The 19,262-nt window shown below is 46.6% G+C and overlaps 1 protein-coding gene across 3 annotated transcripts in view; it reads right to left on the bottom strand.

Moving 5' to 3' along the window:
- Positions 1 to 19,262, bottom strand: part of SNX10 (sorting nexin 10) — a 57,293-nt gene that overhangs the window by 23,145 nt on the left and 14,886 nt on the right. The window contains exons 1-2 of one of the 3 annotated variants that reach the window (XM_045828563.1): positions 18,282 to 18,342; positions 5,764 to 5,810 (exon numbers count right to left, since the gene is read on the bottom strand). In XM_045828563.1, the coding sequence (XP_045684519.1) occupies positions 5,764 to 5,787 (24 nt within the window). In that variant the 5' untranslated portion in view covers positions 5,788 to 5,810; positions 18,282 to 18,342. Of the gene's footprint in view, positions 1 to 5,763; positions 5,811 to 14,668; positions 14,770 to 18,281; positions 18,343 to 19,262 lie in introns of those variants that run through there. The other 2 variants (XM_045828562.1, XM_045828561.1) reach the window with 2 other exon arrangements.

Here is a 19,262-nt window from a genome sequence, read left to right on the forward strand (position 1 = left end):
AAACCTGAAGGCTGCCTGAACATTTGATGGTGTGAAGGAACCAATGTTCATTATTTAAGGTGTGATAATGTGGTTTGTTTTGAGAAGGGTCCACTGTTAGGCATGCATACTGAAATGCTTACAGATGAAATTCCAGAATGTCTAGAATTTGTTTCAAAATCATGCACCGTGTGGGGGCAGGAGGAAATGGGTGGGGTTGGGCAATGGTGTGGTCACAAGTTAATAATGTGTTAATCGTTGTAACTTTAGGTACATAAGGGTTCATTATGTTAGTCTCCCTACTTTGTGTATTTTTGAAATTTCGTAATGAAAAAGCAAAAGAAAAAGTAAAAGAAAAGGAGGGAGGAAGAGAGGGAGGGAGGGAGAGGATCCCCAGCAGACAGCTTTAGAAAAAGGAACAAAAGTGGCATTTGAAAGTGAAAGTAAGTCAGGAATATGGATCTGAAAATGTTAACCATTTGTTTAACATTATTGACACCATTCGCATCATATTCTAATACTTGCCTACCTTTCAAAGATTTTTTCATTGTTATAAAAATAAACACTTGTATGTGATTAAAGATATATTTACACATAAAATTTCACCTATTCTGGACTTTTTATATATATTTTACACTTTATGTATATATAATTGGCATATATATAATTTTTAACACAAATGGGAGTATGCTATAAATACTGTTTTGTACCTTCCTTTATTCACTGCACATTCTTTTAGAAATATTTATATTTATATATAATTCAATGTTATTTGATTTAAAACAAAGTTTATTTTAGAACTGTTTCAGATACACAGAAAAATTGTGAAGATAGCCCTGGCTGGTGTGGCTCAATGGACTGAGTGCCTGCTTTCAAAACCAAAGGGTCGTAGGTTCGATTCCCAGTCAGGGAACATGCCTGGGTTGAGGACCAGATCCCCAGTAGGGGGCATGCAAGAGGCAGCTACATGCCTGTGTGTCCCTCCCTTAGCCTCTCTAAAAATAAATAAATAAAATCTTTTAAAAAAATTAATAGCTGTATGTCTATAACCTTTAAAAAATATGAAGGTAGTAGAGAATGCCCATATATCTCATTCCCAGTTTCCCTGTTATTATATCACATCTGATTGGCCCGGAGCAAAGGAGGAAGAAAGAAACTAAATAGATTTAGTTTCAGGGAGTGGGAGACTGTGTCATCTTGTCACTTCCCTTCAAAGTCCCCAGCGTCACAGGACACCAGATAGAAGACACTGGGCTTATGGGATCTTCTTTAATGATAGTCACTGGTCCAGCCAAGTGCATGTCCAATCAGTTTCCCACTATTAAACCATGCTCCCCCAGAGCAAGCCTCAAACGTTAGCGTCAGTCAGCATACCGTACCTCAAGGATGTACATGTTAACCTTAGATCCGACACATGCAAAACGGAAGCACATCCCTCCCATCTGCCCCTGTAGGGCCCTGTCTCCTCCCTGGTAGTGGGGTCCTCCTGGTGCCTGAAACTCTCATGGCCCACATGTGTCTGCTCCACTCAGGACATCCCTATCACAGAGCTGATGAATTTATTGTCACCAAGTTATCGATAACTGGCAGCTGCCATCGCATTCAGTGTGAAGCAAGTACACTCTCTAAAGGTAGACTTCAAGCACTGTGACCCAGGAGAGCAGAGGAAATAGACCCACACACACACGTGAGATACACACACCCTCCCAGTCCCACCACAGAGGTAGCAGCGACCCATTTACACCAAGTGAGCCCTGGGCAGGGGAGCAAACCCGTGCCTTAAAGGGGCCAGGATGTCAGACTCCATGAAGCACTGTCCAGCAGGAGGAAACTGCCTATTCCCACGTCACCGGGGATGAGCCCGACGTGGCTGGAAGCAAGGGTCTTCCGTAACGCAGAAAAACCAACCCGCGCCTGCTGGCCATCAGAACACACAAAGAACAGAAATGCCTGACTCCACAAAAGACACCACCCGAGACGTGCTCCCTGTCACAGACACCTGCCTTTTCATTAGGATTCGGGGTTCTGTCTCATTAAACAGAAGGGTTGATTCAGTTGGGTCCACCTAATTACTCTTATTAAAATATGTAACCATAATATTTTAATTGTAAATTAAAGTTGCATGCATGAATGAATCTGAATTCATTTTAATTTTACAATGGCCCAGTGCCAAGGCCATTTTTATGGGGAAGATCCATCAGCTCGGATACTGCTCTCCTGGGAATTCAAACCCATGTGCAAATGGAACATGTTTAACTAACAAGAGAGACTCGCACTCCCTGGTCTCCTTTCTGTAGATTTATTACAGTCATAAAGCTATTTTAACAAGAGAGACTGCATTGGGTTCCACACCCTCCAAATCTTTAAAAAAAAAAGAAAATCACCAAACTTCTAGACTGGCACTAGATGATAGTCACTGGTCCAGCCAAGTGCATGTTCTACCAGTTAGGCAGAACAGAGCTGTCACTCCCGGGCTATTTGAATCTTGAACCAGGATGGTAAATAGCTCTCAGTTCAAGTTCCACCCTCGTGATTAATTAGTGCTGTCTGCTGTGGGCGCATGAGCTTACACACACACCGCCCCCTCGGGTGGGTTCTAGAACAATCGGTGCTATTGCATTCAGCCCTTCCCGTGGCAGTTAGGTGCGACCTGAATTATTTCCCACTAAACAATATTAAAGCCTCAGCCACCACCTCCTCCACTTGGAACTGGCAATGAGGACAGGGAGCCGCTAGGGTAGGCAGTGAGATAAAAATACCTTTGACCATGGAGGCTTTGGAAAAGCCTCTTCTGGGCTTCCAAGCTGAGGCCTGGGGGTAAAAGGGAGTGAGACAACCGGGTGTGGAGGCTGGGGGAGGAAAGATTGCTCCAGGCAGTGGGAAAACACCCGGGAAAGCCCAGGGGCCCAGATTATAGGGCAGTCAAGACTCAGAAATAGCCCTGGCTGGCGTAGCTCAGTGGATTGAGCGCGAGCTGCGAACCGAAGTGCCGCAGGTTCGATTCCCAGTCAGGGCACATGCCTGGGTTGCAGGCCACAGCCCCCAGCAACCGCACATTGATGTTTCTCTCTCTCTCTCTCTTTCTCCCTCCTTTCCCTCTCTAAAAATAAATAAAGACTCGGAAATAAGTTCCACAGTGAAGAGTGTGAAGCTTGCCGGGGTGGGCAGAGGAGCCTGGAGAGGGGAGCAGGCCCAGAGCGTAAAGGGCCTTAGGAACCTCAGGCAGGAGTTTTGACTTTGTCCTAAGAGCGATGCGTTAGAAGCCAGATCCCTGTGGCCACGTGTAGAAACCGGGCTGATCCGTGGTGAACAACAGCCCATTACAGCACATCCAGAACCGAGCCTGACCGGGTTATCTCCGGCTGAGGCTCAAGCCAAGTCCCGAATGTGACACCTCTGTCTCCCTACAGTATTTTTTTCCTTTGCAGTTGAAAACCTCTCTAGTTTAAAATTTCTTCATGCTATGGTATTACATAGTTATTTATAATAAAGGACTTTTGCAAGGTCAGGAAAATGCTTCCTTTATGTAATTGGTTAAAATTTGTGTCTAGTTTTTATTCATTGACGTGAGTTCATAATAAAAATCAAGTGATTAAACCAACCCAGCCAACAAACTTCTTCTAATTGGAAAAAACATCTTCATGGCTTTCATTGGTAGCTTTCCCCGAAGAGAACAGCTTTTAAATTGCACCTTTGCAATAGTGCTGGAGACTGGCAGGACTGCTCCTAAGCACAGCCTGCCCAGTGGTCAGGCCCTGGCAGGTGTGTAGTGAAGAAGTCACTTCGCACACAGGGGGTCTGGCCTCTGCCCTCAGCTCCTGGGAGGTGCCCTCCAGGCCCCTGCAATGTCCTGCCTGACAGGAGCATCTTCGTTGGCCTGGGCTTTGGCCCCTGGACAGTCTAACAATGTGAGTACGATGGAGTCTCGGGGCCACTCTGGAGGAACTGGAAACTGAAGGTGTTAACTTGACCCCAGGACAAGTGGAGACGAAAGGTCAGCCACACTGTAAACACGGAGCCCCAGTAAAAACTCTGGACACCAGGGCTTGGTAAGCCCCCTTGTGCACATTGTCACACATCGATACTGGGGAGGCGACTCCATCGGGAGAGGACAACCGGAAACTCCGCATCTGGACCCCTCCCCAACTTTGCCCTCTGTGTCTCTTCCTTTGACTGGCCCTAACTGGTATGCCTTCCCCGTTAAAAAAAAAAAAATGTAACCATGACTATAATAGCCCTCAGTGAGTTGCATGAGTCTTTCTCATGAATTAGCAAACTGAGGATGTTTGGGGAACCCGGGAACTTACGATGGTATCAGAAGTGAGGGCAGTCAGGTGGGGATTTGCGGTTTGGCCAGCCTCACAGAGGACGCACTTCCCAAAGCCAGGAGCTTGGTCCCAGCATGGTCTAACAGAGGGACAGGCGGAAGTGCTGGGTCTTGGTACCGTGTGCGGCTACCTCTGGAGTGTGCGGGCAGGAGGGAAGCAGGGGGCTGACAGGAAGGGGCGCCAGGCACCTTCTGGGGTGCTAAAAGCATCTATGCCTTGATCCAAGTAGTGGTTACATAAATGTAAGAAAAATCCACTGAGATGTACGCATAAGATCAGGACATTTTATGAACTTTACTATACATAAGGTATGCCCAAGTTTAAAAAGTTAAAAAAAATAAACAAACAAAAATGCTGCCTTTGGAAGTGGGGGAGGCCAGCCTGAAGTTAAAGGGCGAAGAGGGCTGGACGACTGAAGAGAACCTGAACCTGCAGGCTGGGCTGACGTGAGCGCTGGCGAAGAAGTCTGTGGAGTGGTTCTCTGAAATGGATTGGTTTTGTCGTTGTTGTTTTATCGATTGGAGAGAAAGGGAAACTCGATTTATTGATGCATTCATTGGTTGATTCTTATATGTGCCTTGACCAGGGATCAAACCTGCAACCTTGGCGTACTGAGACAACACTCTAACCAACTAAGATACACAGCCAGGGCTGAAATGTATTGTTTAGTGCTTTAAATTTGGACAGGGTGAACTAAGGACCCTGTGGTTGTGTGTCTGCGTGTCTGTGTGTGTGTGTGTGTGTGTGTGAGAGAGAGAGAGAGAGAGAGAGAACACATGCTCCCTAAAAAGGCCCACATACAACTCTTCGGTTTCATTAGGCTCACCTAGTGATGACGTGTGTGGTACAACAGGTGGCAGGTGGGACAAACAGGTACTTCTGAGTGACAGCCACTCAGCAAGGGTGGATGCGGCGGCGGTCCCACTCTCCTCCCAGTCAGATGGGAGCTCAGGAAGCTGGGACTGGAGGCCTGAGAGGTCAGGCCGGGTTTGGGAAGGGACAGCTTCCCTGCTTATGGGACACCAAGCCACGAGATCCAAGAGGCGACAAGCAGGACAAAACTGAAAGTAATGGCAGACGGTTGCCCTGGGTGGTTACCAGATGTGTGGGTAGTGAGGCAACTGAGTAGAAAACCAAGAAAGTAGGACAGAGGGAAACTCAATGTGGGGCACAGTTTGGGAGAATTCTGAGTCATGGAAAAAGATACTTTTGTAAGCGGTGTGAGGGAGTGTGCTGAGAAACAGCCCAGTCACTGGAACCAAAAGATAAGGGCCAAGGGCGCACCACGGCTGGGGAACGGCGCAGTGGGTGTTCTGTTCGTTCATTAGCCCTCCTGTATGAGACCCTACTGCATCCTGACTCTCTCCGCCACAGATTTATGGTCAGTGAATGAAGAACCAACCTGCAGCAAGTCAAAATGCATGGACTATTTACGTCTGGATGTGTGACGACATACCTCTTTCTGTTGTTCTGGAAACATCTTCAGCACAGGACGAGATCAATCTGAAAAAAATGATACCAGCACTGGGTGACAGGGAACCTGAACCAGATAATCCTCTTGTGCCTTCCCACCCACATTCCCCGAGAGAGCCTGGCGCCCTCAGTCTCTGACAGGTAAACCTCTGCCGCTCCCTCCCTCCTGTCCACTGCCGACCGCACCAAGGCGAAAGTCTAATGGTCCACACAGGGCCTGGGGAGTTTGGGACACAGCACATCCATGGAAGCTGGGTGATGACAGGCTCTCGACCTGGAAGGTCAGGCAGAGTCAGGCTGCAGTGGCGGCCTCAGTGACTCACAGGAGGCTACGTGCGGGGAGCAGGGAGGCCCGGAGGGACGTGGGGGTGCTGGCTGGCAGCGAGACAGAGGGAAGGGGAAGGTGTCCGAGAGAGAGAGCCACCACCAAGAGAGTCCTGGCAGCTCTACAGCGACCCAGCCTCTCCAGGAACAGGCCATTCCCGTGGCACTCAAACTACCCCGCCGTTCAGATAACAGACGACACGGCCCGGAGCGGGACAAACGTCTTACAAATCCACACCAAAGAGTATTCCTATAGAAAAATGAGCCAAGGCTCTCCATAAACAAAGATTACCAACTCCCAAAACAAAAACAATAAAGGTCAAACTCAACAACCAAAAAACAGAAACAGCCTGATTTACAAATGGGCAAAGGACTTGAACAAACATTTCTCCAAACATAATATGCAAATGGCCAAAAAGTACATGAAAAGATACTCAAAGTCACTAATTGTTAGGGAAACACAAATCAAATCCACAATGAGTCATCACCTCACATTCATTAGGATGGCTTTTATTAAAAAAAAAAAAAACAGGATATGGAGAAATCGGAATTTTTGCACCCTTGCAGCACTGGTGGGAAGTAAAATGGTGCAGCTGCTGTGGAAAAGTCCTCAAAAAATTAAAAATAGAATTAGCATATAATCCAGGAACCCCACTTCTGGGGATGTATCCAAAAGAATTCATTAAAAGCAGGATCTCAAAGAGATACTAGCACACCTGTGTTCACAGCACTATCATTCATAACAGCCAAGAGGGGGAAGCAACACAAGTGTCCACAGACCAATGAGGGGACAAGCCAAATGCGGTGCGTATATGCCGGGGAATATGGCTCAGCCTCCGAAAGGGAGGAAATTCTGATACATCTGCAACAGGGCTGAACCTTGAGGATAATGTGCTAAGTGAAATAAGCCAGACATGATAGACAAATCTTTGTGATTATACGACTTATAGGAGGTTTCTAGTCAAATTCACAGAAACAGAAAGTAGAATGGTGGTTGCCAGGAGCTGTAGGGAGGGGGGAGTGGAGAATTCTTATTTAATGGGTACAGAGTTTCGATTTTGTCAAATGAAAAAATCTGGAAATCTGTAACACTTGATACTATTAAACTATACAGTTAAAATGGGCAAGATGGTAAATTTTATGTTTCTTACCACAATTACAAATAAAGTTCTTGAGAAAAGGTTAATATCTATTTTAAACTTTTTTAAAAGATGTTTTTATTTATTTTTAGAGAGAGGGGAAGGGAAGGAGAAAGAGAAGGAGAAAAGCATCAATGTGTAGTTGCCTCCTGCACGCCCCCTACCTGGGACCAGACCTGCAACCTATGCATGTGCCCTGACTGGGAATTGAACCAGCAACCCTTTGGTTCACAGGCCGGTACTCAGTCTACTGAGCTACACCAGCCAGGGCTATTTTAGATGTTTAACAGAAGTGCAAATGAAAATGAGACACTGTGCAAGGATCACAAGAAATGGGACTGAATGCTGCTGGTAGGAATGTGAGCTCTTTCAGTATTTCTGAAAGACAATTTGGCCACATGTTTTAAAAAGCATTTTTTAATTTTTGACTTTGACACAATTACTCCATGCTGGGAACTCAACCTAAAAAATCAGTCAGACATATGCAAAGGGTTTTTTTTTTTAAATCAAATAAAATGGAAACCTAAGTGTCCATAAGTAGTCAATTAGAAAAAAATGGCCCTGGCTGATGTGGCTTGGTGGATTGAGTACTGGAATGCGAACCATGGGGTTGCAGTCAGGATTCATGCCTGGGCTGCAGGCCAGGTCCCCAGTGGGAAACACACGGGAGACAGCCACATGTTGGTGTTTCTCACCCTCTCTTTCTCCCTCCCTTCCCGTCTCCGAAGATAAAAAAAAAAACCATTTAAATTAAAAAGAAAAAATGAATTATGGTAGAACTGCATAATAGAATACCCAGTAGCAAATTATGTTATAGAATATTAAATTGTAGGGGCTGTTCAAGAAGTATTAAGTGATTTTTAAGTATGTTTTTATTTCTTATTTATTTAAGAATTGGAGCCTACACGTGACAAGTTAACAGTAGTCATTTCTGAGTGGTGGGATTCTGACTGGTTTTTACTTCTTTCTTTTCTAATTTTTCCAAAAGCTTACAATGCATTGTTATTTCTGAAGTCAGAAAACCGTATACTTCTTATAAGAAAGTAACATTTGAAGTGCTCAATTACTTTTATTGTTCTTTCCTCCAAAAAAACAAGTAGCTAAGTTAATTTCACTTTCTGTGTTTGTTTCATTTCCTCCTACAATGTTGAACAATTTTTCTATTGAAGTTAAAAAAAAAAACACTGACTTGTTACTGTCATCGCATAAGGATATGCCATCAGCAGTTACTTCAAATTCAAAATTGAACTTAGTGCCAGTGTTTCCTGGACCAGCTCTCAGTACTGCCTGGGTCCTTTGCACCCTATTGGGTGGGTCTCGGGTGGGTCTGGGGGGAGGGGGACAGCCCTCCCAAATCTCTTCTGATGGGGAGGCTCTTGGCGAGGGTCCTGCTGGAAGGGCAGCTCTACAGCTAACTTGGCTTCATACCACCGTCCACAGACACATATAACAGCATCAGTGATGGGCACTGGACTCCGGGAAAGCCAACCCACCGGTCAGCCTGGTGCCTAAGGCAAGGCCTGGCACAGAAAGGAGGAAGGGCTGGGCACTGGCTTCCCCCCACGTGTTTGGACTAAGAAACACCGTGAGACTCAGCAGTCTCGGAAACCTGAGCCTAGGAAGGGATGTGAGAGAAACTGGACAGAGAATGATGTCCCAACTGGCATTCTGAAGGAACCAGGGCTTGTACTTAAACAGAAGCCATGATGTAGATACAAGTCCTCGCGAGATATTAAAGACACTGACCACCAGAACAGCGGGAGTAGGAGCCGGCTCCAGCTGCTGCTGTCTGCAGGGCTGCTGGAGCCAGTACCCAGAGTTCTTAGTGTTCCAGTGGCTCAAGGGCCCAGTGTCTCCTGGGTCCCCATGCACAGTGTCCTTACCATAGCACCCTTTTACTCGAGGAAACCCGAGGGCGATCCCAATGTGTACAATCAAAAGAACTCAACCAAAAAGAAAAGAGAGCTGCACCCAAACATGGACACTGGACGGAAGTGGGCAGCCCTGCACCTCGGGCGCCAGCAGGATGCGCAGAGCCATCTGCAACCCAGGCCCAGGTGGCTCTCCCTCAGTCTGGTCTCAGAGCTTTAAAAAGGCAGACCAAAATGGAAAAACAAACAGGGCGCTGAAATTCAGTTAAATTTGGAAAGACAATACAATTTCCATTTAAGTTTTCCCAGCACTTATCAAAAATATATATGTTGAAGAGGTTTAGTAGCCTAAGAAAATACTGCTTCATAGCACATAAAACAATGAAACTTGCTAATCTCTACAACGTAATCTGTGCAATGAGTTGCATTTCTGGCCAAGAATACAATTGTTAGGCCAAATATAGGGTTTAAAACAAGAAAAAAAAATACCAGAGCATTGCAACCTCACAGCTATTTTGGTGGCACTTAGAAGTGCTACCTTAGACTTACAGACATTCCCGACATCTACAGGCACCTATAGGCTGAACCTGACCTCCACCTCCCTTTGTACACACACTGTGGAGAGCCATGGGCGGGGGGCGAAACACGACAGAATAAACAGAATTGAGGAAACAAGCCATAAAAAGCAGATGTGGGTGAGAAGAGTAACCACTAGACCAGCCAGACAGGTAATACTGAACTTCCTACCTGTGACATCCTCTCTCCTCAACACAACCCTAACTTCCCAATTCAAATCCTAATCTAGTTTCCACTCTTTCCCAAATGGTCTCCTTCCTTTTTTATGCTACTGAAGTTCTCCAGATTGGTGATTCATCCGGGCTGCTTATTTTCCTCTTTTAGAAAAGCAGATAAATCTCAGAAGTTAGGGGAAGGGTATGACTAATTTAAATACCACTGTAAATCAGTTCAATCGAATTGCATTCGCTACCTACCTTCAGCTGCTCACTCCCCTGCCCCAGGCCCACCACCACTCGGAGTTGTGATTAGAAGGGGAGGGAGGGGAAGCCGCTGACACTGGCACGTACGGAGGACCTGGCGGGCTGATGTCTCCCTCAGTGCCTGTCACAGGATCGTGAAAGGGCCGAGAGCACCGCCTGCTTGCTGCAGACCAGCAGGAAATGCCCTGCTCCTCTTGCCCGCCAACAACTGTAGATGGTTTTTCCACTCTGCTCACTCGACCTGTCCCTCTGATAAGAGGACTTTGCAGAAGCACTACCATGGCTTCCCACCAAAAGGCTACCTGAAGGATGGCATAGAAAGAATGCCTAGAATTAAATTTAACAAAAGAAGTGCAAAACATACACTCTGCTAACTACAAAACATTGTGGAAAGAAACTAAAGCTCTAAGTAAATGGAAAAACATCCCATGTTCATGGATCAGAAGACCTCACTTCGTTGAGATGGCAACTCTCCCCAAACGAGTCTACAGACTCAACGCAATCCTTGTCAGGATTCCAGCTGACTGCTTTGTACAGATTGGCACGCTGATTCTAAAGTTTGTATCTTCCTGCAAGCAAGCCAAAATAGCCAAAGCAATTCTGAAAAAGAAGAACAAAGTAGGACTCCCACTTCTTGATTTCAAAACTTTCTACAAAGCAGCAATACTCAAGACAGTGCGAGACTGGCACGAGGGAACACATAAACCGAAGGAACAGAATTGAGAGTCCAGAAGTGAACTCACACCTCCGTGGCCGACTGATTTTCAACGAGGGTGCCAGAACCACCCAATGGGAAAAGAACAGTCTTTTCAACAAGTGGTGCTGGGGTGAGTGGGGAGCCACACGCAAAAGAATGAAGTTGGACCCCTACCTTGTGCCCTATATAAAAATTAACTCAAATGGATCAAGCACCTAACCATAAGAACAGAAACTGTGGAACTCTTAGAAGAAAACACAGGTAAACCTTCATGACCTTGTATTTAGCACGCAATTCTTAGACATAATACCAAAAGCATAAGCAAGTAAAGAAAAACAGATAAATTAGACTTTATGAAAAAAAGCTTTTATGTTTCGAAGAACACCATCAAGAATGCGAAAAGTTAATGCACAGAAGGGAGAAGATAACTGCAAAGCATATATCTGATAAGGAACTTGTATCAAGAATGTATAAAAAACTCTGTCCTGGCTGGTGTGGCTCAGTGGATTGAGTGCCAGCCTGCGAATCAAAGGGTCACTGGTTTGATTCCCAGTCTGGGCGTGTGTCTGGGTTGTGGACCCAGTCCCCATAGAGGGGCACGTGAGAGGCAACCACACACTGATGTTTCTCTCCCTTTCTTTCTCTCTCCCTTCCCCTCTCTAAAAATAAATAAGTAATCTTTAAAAAATAATAATAAATTAAAAAACTCTTATAACTCAATAATAAAGAGTTAAGGCTCTAATGCAGGGGTGTCAAACTCATTTTCACCGGGGGCCACATCAGCCTCGCAATGGCCTTCAAAGGGCTGAATGTAATTTTAGGGCTGTATAAATGTAACTACTCCTTAACTAAGGGCAAGGAGCCACTGGGTAGCAACAAGGCGCCGGGCCAGATAAAACCAGGTGGAGGGCCAGGCTTGGCCCTCGGGCCTTGTGTTTGCCGCCTGTGCTCTAATGTATAACATGGTAACTATAGTTAATAACACTGTACTGTAAAACTGAAGTTTTCTAAGCAAGTAGAACTTAAATGTTCTCACCAAAACAAAGAAAAATGGAAATAAGTGAGGTAATGGATGTGTTAATTTGATGGGAGAATCCTTTTACAATGTGTACATATATCAAATCATCACGTTGTACATTCTGTCCATTATACCTCAATCAAGCTAGAAAGATGATAATAATAATGATGATAATAATAATAAAAAGACTACTAACTCAATTCAAAAATGGGATCCTGAATAGACATTTCTCCAAGGAAAATTTATAAATGGCACATGAAAAGATGTTCAAAATTGTTAGTCATCAGAGGAAAGCAAATTCAAACCACAGTGAGATACCATTTCATACCCACTAGGCTGGCTAGAATCAAAAAGTCAGATAGTAACAAGTGTTGGCAAGGATATGGAGAAACTGGAACCTGCAAACAATGGGGGTGGAAATATAAAATGGTGCAGCCCCTTTAGAAAACAGTCCAGCAGTTTCTCAAACAATTAAACACAGATTTATCATTTGACCCAGAAACTCCACTCCTAGGTATACACCCAAGAGAAATGAAAACGTGTGTCCACACAGAAACTAGTATGTAAATATTGGCATTATTCATAACAGCCAAAAGGTGGAACTCGCCCAAATGTCCATCAACGAATAAATGGATAAACAAAATGTGGGATATCCATACAGTGGAATATTATTCGACAATAAGAGGAAATAAAGTACTGATGCATGCTACAACTTAGTCCATATATTATAAAGCTCCATTCACATGAAAGTCCAGAATAGGGAACTCTATTGTGAAGACAGAAATAGATTGCTTGGGCTTGGATGGGGTGGGAGGAGGGGTAGAGGTTAGGGGTATAGCAGAGTGACAGCTAAAGGGCAATGAAATGAGGTCATGAAAAGATCCTAAAACTGACTGCAGTGATGGCTGCACGTATCTGTGAATATACTGGATACTTTAATTGAGTACGCTCTACAGTAAGTGGATATCTCAATAAAAGTGTTTTTAAGAAGTACTACCTGAAACCCTGAAGGTGACTTGTTCCATTCACGGCCCTAGGGTCCCTCATCCTGCAAACCACACTGTCTGCCAAGCTGAAGGCCCCGCAGGCACCATCCATGCCCTGGGGCTCTCCCACCCCTGTCGGGCCCTGACCCCGCCTTCCTCTGACGTCTCCTTTTCTAACGCTTCCTCCCACTGTGCCTCAGGAACGCTCAGCCCAGAGCCAGCAAATGCCCCACATTCGGATCCATGTTCATGGGGCCCTGGCTTCTCCACCCTGCCCTTCCGTGTAACTCTCCCAGGCCAAAGCAGCTCATTTCATCTGCACTCCCCTGTCTCAGGAGAAAACCAAGAAAACTAACAAGACAAAAAAAAAAAAAGAATAACTTCTTTAAAAAAGAAAATTACATTTGCCACCTGTCAACAATTCTGGTTCTCAAGGGCTCAGGAATTGACTGTCAGTCTGACGGCAAATTCGATTTCACAATACTTTTTATTTTTGCACCACAAGCGAGCGAGCAGTGAGCTTGAAGGGGAGAGAGAAGGTGGAAAAGAGCTGGAGGAGGGGTTTTGCTACATGAATATTCAGGAGCAAAACGAACAGGCACACTGGACTGGCTGAGCCCTAAACTATGTAAGGCCTAAACTATTTAACCCTTTTTAACATGCAGCCTTTACAGGTAAATGATTCCTTTGACTATTGTTTTCAGAGAGAACGAACACAGCAGGTCCTCCCTGGCTGGCAAAGCAGTCGGGAAAAGCCCGATGAGGCAGCCTCTTAACCACGAGACGTGCCCTGGGTAGAGTGAAACAACAGCCGTGGGAAGGCACGAATTCGGTTTACAGGTTCTACCAGATCAAGTATCTACCTGATGAATAAATTCTAGAGGTCTGCCGTACAACACTGGACCTAGAGTTCCAACTGCACTGCACACTTAGAAAGTGATTAAGAGGACAGACAGGTCTCATGCTAATTGTTCTACTACAATAAAATAATGTTTTAAATGGCCAGGTGTCTGTTCAGTGGTTCCCAAGTTAGCTCTACAAAAAGGACTAAGAGAGAAACTCTAGGACCCCTAAAATGCTGCAAACCTAGACATCCCTACACGCCTCTTCCACACACACACAGCCCTTCCTCCTTTTGCCGCTTAACTTCTACATTCTGGTTCCTGTGTGTGCTTCCTGTATCTTGTTGTAATTAACTGTATTGCGGAGACATTGGTTAATAGCATTATATAAGTTTTGCAAGCGTACAGTTCTATTAACATATCACCTGTATATTGCATTGTGTGCTCACCGCCCAGAGTCTAGTCTCCTTCCATCTCCACTTATTTGACCCCCTTTATCCTCCCCCCACATGTATCTTTTTTCATGTAAATGCTTGGCCCTTCCCTGAGAGATGCCGCATGGCATATACAGGGAGAAAATAGAGCCCTGTTCCCAGTGCACCTACCACCTGAGGGTAGGGCTTTGCCGAGTGTCCGTGTCCTCGGCTATCAAATGGCAAAGGGAGAGGAAGGGGCATTAAGCAGCCATCATGATCTCAGGGCCCCTGCACGAGTCTAACGTGAAAAAGTTAAGAATTATGTGTGGCCAACACTTTGAATGAAATCCATAGCCAGATCAACCCACGACTGCTGGCATCTTGAGTTTCCTTGGAAATCCCATTAAGCAATTCAAACTGCTTCATCACAATGGTCCCACATGTCCAGCTACTCCTTCCGACAATGACATTGAAGTTGACAGAGACCAAAGCTTCTGTCATCTGCTGCAGAAGCCCAGTTCCTCTCCCCGTTCCTGAGCACAGCCCTGGGAAGCAGCCCCGTGTCCAGGGAGCACACCTGGGCACCGCCACGCTCACCTGTCTGGACGGTGACTCCCCCTGATCTCGTTCCAAGAAGGCACTGACAGAAAAGACCGGGCACATGTGCAAAGGCCACCCAGATGCCAGCTGTGTGAGCTCTGGAAGAGGAAAGAGGACCTCCCCGATGAGACAAAGGGGAAGAAGGAAAAACAAAGTGATCTCAGAAGTTTCCCCACCCACCACCCAGAACCAAGGGGACTCCGAGCCCAGGCCGCTGGTCATGGGGTGGCCTCTGTCCTGGTGAACCAAAGGCTACCACTTAAAATCACAACTTGGCCCTATCACAGGCATGACCTTGTCCCCATAAGCTGTCATCACATAGGCTTTTGTGTCCTGTTTGTTATCTGTCTCCACAAGGGCAGGGCAGGCACAGCCTGTTTTATCACTAATTTTGATTGGTTGTTTGACACAGTACCTGCCTCTACGTAGGTACTCAATGAATTATAATGGACGGATGGGTGAATGAATGAAAGACACCCTATTCACAACACTCTCTGAGGGGGGCAAAGGATTATGGTCTCTGTTTCCCAGATAAGAAGAGACAGTGATGTGATATGATGACCTGCCCAGACACAAACAGTCCAGGGCACTTCCTCTCCGGACAACAATAAATCCACTTGCTATCACTTTTCTGTCCCTTTGCACAATCCCACTTAGTCCGCAATGCAGCATTAAAGAGGCCCTGGCAGACTGACACTCTATCGTCTAAGGTTTTAGGGGGTAAAAGCAGAAGTAAGGGGAGGGGCAGGAAAATGTAACGAGCCAGGAGCATAAAGCTACTAAAGGAGGAAGAAGTCCTGGCTGAGGGTCCCCAGTTTCAGGGACAGACCCCTGAGAGGTCCCGGGCACCACAGAGTCAGCAGGAGGAGTCTGAGCAGCTGTGAGGGAAGAGGGGTTTCCAAAAGGCAGAGGAAAACACACAGGGAAGAGGCCGTTGGTTGGACAACCCAGATCCCCATTCCTGCTTCAAGAGCCCTCATCTCAGGACCATTGCCTCCAAGAACCCTGGAGATGCTGGCGGCTCCTTCACTCAGGAACCAGCTCTATGGGCTGGGAGGCTGCAAACCACAAACGGCCAGGCCAGGAGGAAGCTGGCTTCCGAAAGACCACAGGGCTAAGCCAGGCTCAGCCCCGGGCCTGGCCATCAGCCTGTGGGGACCTACCAGGCCACACAGTTGCGGTTTCTGCTCCTCATTCTACAGGGACACATTCTACAGGGACAAGAGGCAGAAAGCTGGCTTTGAAGGAGCAGGTAGTTATGAGTGTGCACACACGAGAGCCCACTGTAGGCACCAGAGTTCTCTCTCTAGGGACACCAAGCCCTGGTGACCCAGTACCGAGAAGGTTCTAGGAGGTGGCCCCTAAATCCACCTGCAGGGTAGCGTGAGGAACACAGAGAGGGCGTGGGGAGGGATCACCTGGGTTAGAGGTGAGTCGTTCAGGGTGAGGAGATAGAGCAGACAAGGTGAGTGGGAAGAAGATTCTGGAGTCAGGCTCAGAAACTGAACCTGCCTCCCCGCTTAGGGAAACCCGATCCGCGCCCGTACCAGCCTCGCTGTCATCCCGCCGGCCGAATCCGCTGGGGCACTGAGAGGACACACCCCAGTCCAGCTTCCAAGGCCACCTCGTCTGTCTCCACGCTCCCACACAGCGTTACTTTCTGTCCCAGCCTTCCCTCACCTCAAGTGACTGACAGCTCTCCTCTTCCTGTCCCCAGCCGCAGCCCTGCTGTCCCCAGATGCTCCACCTCTCTCTGCCTACCTCTGCCTTACCCATTCATTAGGGCAAAATATCAACAGCAAACGCTTCCACAGCTCTTAGTACGGCCACGCGCTACTCCCAGTACCTTACACACAGCAACCCCTCTACTCTGCACGAGAGCCGCCGAGGAGGCGTTATTAGTATCCCCACATTACAGATCCCAGAACCAAGGCACTCAGAGGCTAAGTGACTTTTGAAAGGCCCCCTACGTAGTAAAAGGCTGCGCCAAGACTCAAGCCCACGGTCAGCTCCAGAGTCCTTCTCCCAGAACAACCTGGACTGCCACCTCCACCCCAAGCCTGCCCGGACCCCCTCATGGGCGGCTCCTTGCAAACGTCTGTGCCGCTTCCCACATCCGCGTGGCGTGAGGACTGGCTGGGTTCTCGTGGTCCTTCCCCTCCTGGACTAGGAAGCCCCCGAGAACAAGGCTTCGACGTTATTCCCACGCCATCTTTGTATTTGTCTCCTGTGGCTGCCATCACAAATTGCCATCCATTTAGTGGCTTAAAACAACACAGATTTAGTGTCTTACAGGTCTGGAGGTCAGAAATCCAACACAGATCTCTCCAGGCCACGACCACGGCACCTGCGGGGCTGGGTCCCTTCTGCAGGCTCTCGAGGAGGAATGCCTCCTGGCCTCGTCCAGCTCCCAGAGGCTGCTGCATTCCTTGGCTCGGGGAACGCGCCAATCTCCTTCTCCGTCTTCAGAGCCAGCAACCTATCCTCTGTCTGACCCTTCTTCTGTGGTCACATCTGCCTCTGACCGCAGCCAGGAAAGGTTCTCAGCTTTTAACAACCCGTGTGATTAGATTAGGGCTAGGGTTAGGATAATCTCTCCCAAGACAATCTCTCCATCTCAAGGCCCTGAACCACATCTACAAAGTCCCTTTTGCCGTGTAACAAAATACGTCCACAGGTTCGGGGATCAGCACATGGACACCTTTGGGGGCCATTATTCTACCTGCCACAATCTTCGTACGTAAGCCTTAAACACGGTGGGCCCCTGGCAAGTATGGGACTGAATCCCCATCATAGTTCAGCTACACCAGCCCCTGAATACTTGATTACATGTTCCCTCCCCTGGCCTCTGACTGTCATGTACATTAGTCTTATGTCTCCAAACTGACCAGGGGCTTGAAGGAGACTGTCTCCTCTGTTAATAGTCCCGCATTGTGACAGTGATACTGTATGGTAGACACATAAAGATGTCTAGCCCTAACTGGTGTGACTCAGTGGGTTGAGTACTGGACCTCAAACTAAAAGGTCACCGGTTCGATTCCCAGTCGGGACATATGCCTGGGTTGTGGGCCAGGTCCCTGGCTGGGGGTGTGTGAGAGGCAACCAATAGATGCTTCTCTTGTACAGCAATGTTTCTCTCCCTTTCCTTTTCCCTCTCTTCCCCTCTCTCTAGAAAATTAATAAAATCTTCAAAAAAAAAAAAGATGTCTGATAATCTGGGGATCAAACAAAATTCACTTTGTATTTTATTTTTATTATTTTTTAAAATTCAACACCTATTTCAAAATAAAATAGTACTAAAGGGTATAAAATAAAAACTCCCTCTTTCCCCTGCCTCCTAGTCATTTTTATCCTTCCAGAGATATTCCATGCACATGCAAGCACAAGACATGTTTATTATTTGCTCCCTTCCTTTTCTGTAAACAGGAGCATCCCACCCAGTCCTTTCCATGCCTCCTTCTTACTAACAGAGCCTGCTCCCCAGCCACCCGCAGTGTTCTCGCTCTCTTCTTGTGGGTACGTACTATTCCACTGTGCAGAGAGAGCAGAGTTCCACCAGCCCCCACTGACAGACACCCCTTCGCTATCATAAACAGTGCTCAGTGGGTACCTGTGAATTTGTCCGAAGATAAACTTCTCTAAGTGGTATTTCTGAGTCAACCAAGACCATGTGAATTATTAGCTCCGACAGATACTGGCAAGGTGCCCTCTGCAGGGAACTAACACGTACCCACCGCGCAGGCGCATGTGAGTTCTGTTTGCCCACATCCTTCCTCACACGGAAGGTGTTCAAAGGGTCTTCTCTTTGCCACTCCCAGGTAGGTGAGACGTGGCATATTTCAGTGTGATTTACTTGATATTTTAAAAATGGGTGCAGCCAAGCATTTTTCATGTGTTTCATGAATTTATTTCATGTGGCTAGTTTGTTCATATCCTTTGACCCTTTTCCTGTAGAGTTATATTCTTTTCCTTATTGACTTGTAGTTCTTTGTGTATTAGGGAAATTCATCCTTAATATATAACTCGAAGTGCAAATACATTTTTCCAGTTCGTAATCTCTCTTTTGTTTTACTTTCAGGACTTTTGCTATGACAAATGTTTTTAGGTAATGAATTTTATCGATCTTTTCCTTATGGCTTCTAGGTTTTGCACCATATTGAGCAAAACCTTTGCACCCCTTCCTACTGCAAAGTTATAAAAATATTTTCCTGTGGATTATTTTAGAGGCCAAGCATCTACGAGCAGCGAGCCGTTCTCTTCTATGGCTGTGAATTACATCCTGGCCATAACATGCACATGGGCCGTAATGTATGCAAACAAAATCTAATTCTTTAAGTAAACGCTCACCTTCTGGTGCTTGGCAGTTAATAAAGCACTGCCTCACGACAGTGTGTGCGGCAGGCAGAGCAGGACTTACTTGCCTTACTTTACAGAGCAGGACGCCACCCCCCAGAGGGGCTAAGTGACCACCCAAAGCCACACAGCGCGGTCCAGAGTCACGCCGAGGACGCCCACGTGCCAGAGTTGTTCTCTCCTCTCCCCACGCTGCCTCTCAGAACAAAAGGATGACATCCACATGCGTTAAAATGTT

This window comes from Phyllostomus hastatus, unplaced genomic scaffold (assembly GCF_019186645.2).
Source record: "Phyllostomus hastatus isolate PE091 unplaced genomic scaffold, TTU_PhHast_1.1 phas_scaffold_78, whole genome shotgun sequence".
NCBI lineage: Eukaryota > Metazoa > Chordata > Mammalia > Chiroptera > Phyllostomidae > Phyllostomus > Phyllostomus hastatus.